The sequence below is a fragment of the Nelumbo lutea genome, chromosome 2, assembly GCF_056320005.1.
Source record: "Nelumbo lutea isolate HS-2025 chromosome 2, American lotus-T2T, whole genome shotgun sequence".
Taxonomy (NCBI): domain Eukaryota; kingdom Viridiplantae; phylum Streptophyta; class Magnoliopsida; order Proteales; family Nelumbonaceae; genus Nelumbo; species Nelumbo lutea.
The window spans coordinates 4562365-4570046 of NC_142685.1; the positions used below are offsets into that span (position 1 = coordinate 4562365).

At 48.7% G+C, this 7682-nt stretch overlaps 1 protein-coding gene across 3 annotated transcripts in view; it reads left to right on the top strand.

The window, feature by feature from the left end:
- Positions 1 to 6883, top strand: part of LOC148868190 (sulfate transporter 4.1, chloroplastic-like) — a 55084-nt gene extending 48201 nt beyond the window's left edge. For all 3 annotated transcript variants that reach the window (XM_088970216.1, XM_088970217.1, XM_088970218.1), the window contains 2 exons: positions 5932 to 6008; positions 6291 to 6883. In XM_088970216.1, coding sequence (XP_088826342.1) covers positions 5932 to 6008; positions 6291 to 6689 — 476 coding nt within the window. In that variant the 3' untranslated portion in view covers positions 6690 to 6883. The remainder of the gene's footprint in view (positions 1 to 5931; positions 6009 to 6290) is intronic.
- Positions 6884 to 7682: the final 799 nt, after the last annotated feature.

The following is a 7682-nucleotide window of genomic DNA, read 5'->3' on the forward strand; positions in this document are numbered from 1 at the left end:
TACCTTTCAACAAATGACGAAGTGGTCAGTTCAGTACTAATAAAGGAAACATATCGGGTCCAACGACCCATCTACTATGTTAGTAAGATGTTGCAGGGAGCAGAAACGAGATATTCAGAGATAGAAAAGCCGACCTATGCGTTGGTCATTGCGGCCCGTATTTCGAAGCTCATACCATCACCGTCCTCACCGACAAGCCCCTGAGGCAAGTATTATTCAGGCCTGAGGTCTCTGGACGATTGACAAAGTGGGCCATTGAACTCAGTGAGTACGACTTCCAATACAAGTCCCGAACCGCCATCAAAGCCTAAGCCTTGGCAGATTTCGTTGCAGAATGCACGTTCTGCTTTGAGGACCTTGGCCCGGTTGAGCACAGGGCTCCCAGTTCGGGTGAGCTCGGTGCTCCCATGCCGGCTATGTCTGAGCCCCGTGAGGTCGCACCCAGTTGGGTATCTCTCCTGGTTAGGCCAAGCGCGAACTGGGATGAAGAGCCCTGGTTCGGTGTAGTTCTCTGTGGTCCGAGTGGCACGAAACTGGAGTACGCACTACGCTTTGAGTTCGCGGCATCCAACAATGAGGCGGAATACAAGGCGTTGATAGCAGGGCTAGCTCTGGTGCAAGAGGTGAAGGCAAAACATAGTTATCTGCAGCAATTCCAGCTCGTGGTCAACCAAGTCACGGAGGAATACGAAGCCCGCGAGCCAGCTATGATCGCCTACTTGGCAAAAGTAAGAGAGGCACTGCTTAGCTTCCAGTCACACTTCATAAAGCAAATCCCGAGGTCAAAGAACACTGAGGTCGACGCCCTGTCCCGGCTAGCCAGCACCAGCGACAACACCATGAGAACTGTGTACATAGAGGAGTTACCTCGGCCTAGCATTCTCCGGGGAGCAGAGGAGGTCGCTCCTGTCACCCAAGCAGAACCGAGCTAGATTGATCCACTCGCGAGCTTCCTGCTACATGGAACCCTCCCCGCGGAACGCAACACCGCCAGGAGGGTAGAGCGTCAGGCAGCCAAGTACGTCATGATAGACGGACGGCTATACTGAAGATCCTACACGCTCCCCTACCTGCGCTGCTTGCGACCTCCCGAAGCCAAGCTCGTACTCCGCGGCATTCATGAAGGCCTATGTGGCGGACACTTGGGGGGCAGGGCCGTCACTCAGAAGGCACTACGACAGGGGTACTATTGGCCAACAATGAAAGCAGACGCCGTCGGACTAATTAGGAAGTGCGAGAAGTGCCAGAAGCACGCCAATATTCACCATCAGCCCGCCACCGACCTCAAGTACCTCACCAGCCCATGGCCCTTCGCATAATGGGGTATCGACTTACTCGGGCCATTCCCGCCAGCAACAGGAGGAAGGAAGTTCCTAGTAGTGGCAGTAGACTACTTCACCAAGTGGGTTGAAGTTGAAACTCTCGTAACCATCACAGCTCCGAATGTCCAGAACTTCTTCTGGAAGAATATAGTGTGCCGCTTCGGGCTACCTCGAGTGCTGATCTCCGACAACGGTAAGCAATTCGAAGACATCAAATTCCAAGAGTGGTGCCAAGGCATGGGGATCCGGCAAAACTTCACATCGGTTGCGCACCCACAAGCAAACAGTCAGGCAAAAGTCACAAACAGAGCTATCCTCCGCGGACTAAAAGCCAGGCTACATCGAGCTAAAGGACTATGGGCGGACGAGCTACCCAGTGTCCTATGGGCCTACCGAACTACAGAGAAGACCGCCACTGGAGAAACTCCCTTCAACCTCACCTACGGCACGAAGGCAGTCATCCCAGCCGAAATCAAGATCCCCTCACTTCGGTTGGAAGCATGCAACAACAATACTAATAATGACAAGCTACGTACCAACCTCGACCTACTTGATGAGGTGAGGGACCTCGCATACATCAGAACCACAGCATACCAGCAAAGGGTAGCTCGGTACTACAACGCCAGAGTTAAAAAACTAAACTTTCGTGTCGGCGACCTAGTCCTCCGCAAAATCATGGTACTTAAGCCCGGCGTTGGCAAACTCGGGCCGAACTGGGAAGGACCCTACCGAGTGAAGAGAGTACTTGGGGGAGCGTACAAGCTCGAGACCCTGGAAGGTAAGTGGATTCCCCCGGCATGGAACATCGTCAACTTAAGACGATTTTACTTATAAGTTAACAAACTAAATAGGCCATGAGCCACTGCCGAGCTAGCAAAAGCCTCAACACCCTAAGGCCCAGAATGCCGAGCTAACAATGACCCCGACACCAAAAGGGGCAGAATACTGAGCTAAAGATGACCTCGGCACATCATCAACGAAAGCAATCTGGGGCGGAGAACAGATCGGGCACATAGCCTTACTATGTTAACTCGCCTCGGGGCACAAGTCTAGCAACTCGGGTATAGTCACTTCAGCAAATGGAGAATATTTGAACAGAAAATATACTTCATTGCTAAATGTTTACTTTACAGTGGTTAAAAAAAAAAAAAAAACAGAAGACACAAAAGAGCTCACAAGCCCAGAGGTCAATCTTCCTCGCCTTCAGAAGGGACTTCGACAACACCCGAAGGGCCCGCTTCGTCTTCGGAATCCGCATCGTCATCAGCTGCGGCAGCCATCTCCTCAGTGATGCGTGAGGTGGTTATGGTGCTGATATCGAGGTCGGGGTATGTGTTCCTTATCATTCATCGGCTCAACTTGAAACCCCGTCTGTACGAGCACACCATCATGTCGTCAAAGCGTGGCGAGGCGATATAATCCTCAACGGCTTTCGCCTTTGCCTCCTCAACAGCCTAAGAAAAGATCTGCGTCTTCTCTCTAACGTCTTCCTGAAGGTACTCGACCTGGTGCTCCAGGTCCAACTTCAGATCGGCCATATACCTCACCACCATTCCTAAGGCCTCTTTGTCTCTCTGAGACCTCGATAGCCCAGCCTCGACAGCTTCTGCCCGTCTCAAGCGTCTCTCCGCCTGGATCGCCAAGGCGTGGATAGAGGAGTTCACCCGCCAGAACGGGGACAAATCAACTCGGAAAAAAAAAAAAAAAAAAGCACTCCGACTTACCACCGTGGCGTGAGTTGCAGCCCGAGCACCTAAGAGATTGGTAGGGAGATTGGCCCACTACGCGACCTCCTCAGGACAAGTGGCGGCCTTGCTTTTTCGGAGAGCGTATCCCAGCGTCAGCACACTACCAATCCCATCGTGGCTCCCCGAGCCCGAAGGCGCAGCCCGGGTATAGGGAGCCCCTGCTGCCTCCTTAACTGAAGGGGGCACCTCGGGCTCCCCAGGAGGCTCCGTCCTCGGTACCTCAGGCTCCACCACTCGGGAAGGATCGGCGCAAACTCGCTTAGCAGCTCGCTTCTTCCGCTTCATGCCAGCAAACAAGTTCGCACCTCGAGTCTTGTCTGCCTCCATAACACCTGCAAAAAGGAGCTCGGCATCAGAAGACAGGAATAAAAGCAAAAACAAAAGTATCTTTATGAGCAAGAAACCTACCCGAACTCATACCGGCCTGAATGAGTTTATCCTCCGTCAGATAGGCTTCGCATTTTAGCCCTTGTCGGGCCCAGTCCCAGAGGCCCTTCACTATATCTTCATCTAAAACAACACCGGGGTCAGGAGCGGCCAAACCCCACTCAGTAGGAAACAGCCACCCCGTAGCACTCTGAACCACGAAGTAGTCCCACTTCCACGCCGGGACCTTGTTTGGGAGATCGTCTAAGAGCTTGAAGCCCGGGCGAGGTGACAAGTAGTACGCCCTCCTACGCCCGGGCAGGGGACCCGCTTGTTTCTTAAGCATGAGAATAGCGGAAAAAAATTCTAAATCCAAAGGAAGGCAGTGCTCACAGCAAAGGGAGATGGTCCTGACAAGGTTGCGGATAGAGTTTGGGTGAAGCTGACCTATGGTGACGCCAAAGTGGTTCATAACCTCGACGATTAGGGGATGGAAGAGAAGGCGCAGCCCGGCAACAAGCTGCTCCCAGAATATCACGATCTCATCTGAACCGTGCTCCCAAGGAAAGTCGCCCAAGGGTAAAAAGTAAGTATACTCCCCGGGTAGGTTGTATTGGACGATAAGGGACCAAAGACTTTCGGACGTCATAGTAGAGGGTCCGAACTTATCTAGCACCCGACCTCGACGAGAGGTGGATGCCAAACTACCCGAGGTGACTCGGCCTACGGGCTCTTCCTCGAGCTCTACCTCGGGCCCCCCCTCGGACTCACTAAGGCCGTCGGGGGCAGCATCTCGGTTCGTAGAACCAACGTCTGGCCCCCCTAGAGGGCTATCCGTGCCACTAAAACTAGACATCGAAACAAAGAAGGGCTGAGGACTCACCAGGAAAAGCTACCGAACTACAGATGAGTGGTGCGAGCTCAAGGAACAAACGCTGAAGGACAACAGAGGAAAGTGACTAGGGGTCCCCCCACTATTTAAAGCCACTGTACCCGCGCATCAACGGCCAGGATCGAAACCATCCAACGGCTCCCTACAAAGTCGGCTGCGCATTCCCCAACGAAAAGACACTTTGGCGCGCACGTTCGAAAATTCAAAATTGTTTGGCGCGCACGTTCAAAAATTTTAAAAAAATTTAAAATTTGAAAATCGTTGGCGCTCGTGAGCCACACACAGTCCGGGACTGACCCCTGGTCAAGCCAAGCCAACCTCGGTTGAGTCGAGAACACAAGCAGACTGGACCAGAAAAGTTCATAATCAAGGCCAAAGTGTCCCGAGGCAAATCCACCTGTCATCCTATGAACTCCCCACGCCGGGTCAAGACCCCGAGCACGGGGAGTGGGGGGCAATTGATGGAGGAAGATTTAACCCGACCCCTTGGCCATGCAACACGTGGAAGCAACCGAGAGTGACCTGGCAGAAATGCCAGCTCGCCATGGCAGCATGCCCAAGAGTCGAGCTCCCTCGAAGGAACCTGCAACCCGAGCTCCGAACTAAAGAGTCCCGAGCTCTCCCTTTGAGGTCCTGAGCCTTACAAGCACCAAAGGCAAAAAAACCCGAACTGCCCGCCCAGGGGCAGTTCGGGCCATACTCCTATCCGAACTCGAGACTTCACATTAAAAGACCACTTCGGCTCCAAATCGCCTGACTGAGCAACCGTACCTGACGCCCAGGAGACCGTACACGGAGGTGGCGCACCTAACCGATTAGAGGACTGACATATGACGGCCGCCACCCAATGGCCACCTCCCACCGCCACCCCAGACGAATAGAGGCGGTCCCGGCAACTGGCAATGGAGGTTATGACACCCGAACTGGCAACTAGCAGTGGAGGTTATGATACCCGAACTGGCAGTTGACAGAAGGAAGTGACCCGATCTGGCAGCGGCATGGAAGTGAGCACACAGGGTGATTATAAAAGGCCCCCATCTCACAAAGAAGAGGGTATGTGATTCTTGCGTTTTCTGGTCTTAGAATTCCTCATTTCCCTTGCCTTTTGAAGAACACCAACTTGAGCTTCGGAGTGTTCCAACCGGGTTCCTCCCCGGAAGCCTCCATTTTTTCCCTTGTTTCAGGCACCTCCGATCTCGTCAGAAGCGAGGTAACCGGCAGCTAGGACAGACCGGATCGCGCATCATCAATAACCAAAGGAATTATAGGCAATGTATTTTATCGATCTAAATCTTTGTCACAGATGTGGCAAGAACGTCTGAAACAGATCTTAGACTAAATTTTTAGTGGCCAGCATGAAAACTACACCCATTTTGAAGCATGCATGCAACAAAAGATTAAATATTTTCTCTCTTATTTATCTTTGAGCTTCCATCATCGCATTGCATGATGATTAGTTGTTTGCATTCTTGCACGATTCCCCCCGTCTTTTTTTTTTTTTTTTTCAATTGCATACTGGCAGTGTTTTTGTAGGAGAAGTTTGTGCACACTAAGACAATTGACAGCAACCAATACCTGATAGTTAAAATGTCTTTGCTTGTAGCTGTTACATATATAGATTCTAGTGCTGTTCAAGCTCTAAAGGACTTGCATCAGGAGTACAAATTACGGGACATCCAGGTAAAGAATTGTGGATGATTGTTTTTAGCAAAGTTGTCAGACTCGGATATAGATTCTAGTGCTGTTCAAGCTCACTAGGTCGCATTTTACTGGTTAACCTGCCGTCAGTTCATTCTGATAGTGAAAACCATCAATTAACTGGAATCTTGAAAGCTCACTAGGTCAAGTCACCAATTTAACTGTCCAAACTGGTCAGAATCTGACAGCACTGGTTTTTAGTTTTTGGATCTTGGGGGATTGCAACAGCAGAGTTTCTCATCAAACTTGTGGGTTCTTTTGCAGATAGCAATTGCCAACCCCAATCGTGATGTTCTTCTGACTCTATCAAGATCTGATTTAGTCCAATTAATTGGAAAGGAGTGGTGTTTTGTGAGAGTCCATGATGCTGTTCAGGTCTGCCTTCAACATGTGGAGAACTTAAAAGAAACAACACCAAAGATAGCAGACTTGTCACAACAAAAGAAACCAAGTTTCTTTCAGAGGTTATGGAAACGACAATCAGAAGATGAACCTGGCCCTGAACTAGAGTCTGGTGGCCAGGACCCAAGAATGTTAGAAGCAACAGAGGGGACAGTTGTTCAGACACCTGATATGCAATCAAGCTTTTTCCAGAGGCTCTGGGAACAGCGAGGTGGGGAGACAAACCTTCAATCAGAGCCGCTGTTGTCTCGGAAGTCTTGACTATTGTTCAGTCATCCATGTCATTACTATGTCGAGTTCCTTACTATACCTGTGTCAATGCCAATGTTGAGTAGGTTTGACACCAGTGATTGTATTCTGTATTTTTTTTCCTCATTCATTTGAAATTTCAGTTAGATAACATTCTTATAATCAATTTATGTGGTTGTAATGAAATTAATTATTTGTAATTTCCACATCCTTTGTAGTCTCCACCTTCTAGATATGCTAAAAGCAAGATGTGTAACAGGAGCTAGTGTCACCAATCAGAAATAAACATGTCAGCAACCTTTACTGTTACCAGATGTGTGGCAAAGGCAACTGTTACTTCTGATTGGGTGCTATTAGCCTGTGTAAAAATATTGCTTTTAGAAGATCCGGACTTTTAAAAATATTGATAGAGCTAAAAATGGTAAGTAGGCTGCGAATTTAAATCCAAATTTGATCTGGTTAAGGTGATCAGAATTTGATCAGTTCATAAGGCTCAGTTTAGAAGTATAAATACAAATATGTACAGTACAAATACATACAAAATATAAATATAAATTTTGCACTCTACACATTTGTATTTGTACTCCTTCCAAAATGAGCCTAATTGGATAAAATATAAATTTTGTATTGGTGTTTGAGATGCAAGATATATTGCTAACGAGTGCAAGAGAGACAGAAACAGAAAGTACAAATTTTGCATCAGGTAGGGGTGCAAATCATACTTAAAAACGGTTTTATAGATGAAAAAACAAATTTACTTTTCCACTTGATACCAGTAGATTCGATTGGAATCGGAATATTACAAAAAACAATTTTGCATCTAGACAATTTGATCCAATCCGTTTTACAGGCCTTGAAAATAATAAACTTGTCTTTTCATTGAAAAACCAAGTTTTCAAGTGGATTTTCTGGTTTTAGCTTAAAAATTAGGTGCTTTAAACTAGATAATGAAAATAATGCACTCACAAGACCGTCCTCACAGTCTCTTGCAGTTGTGCATTGAGA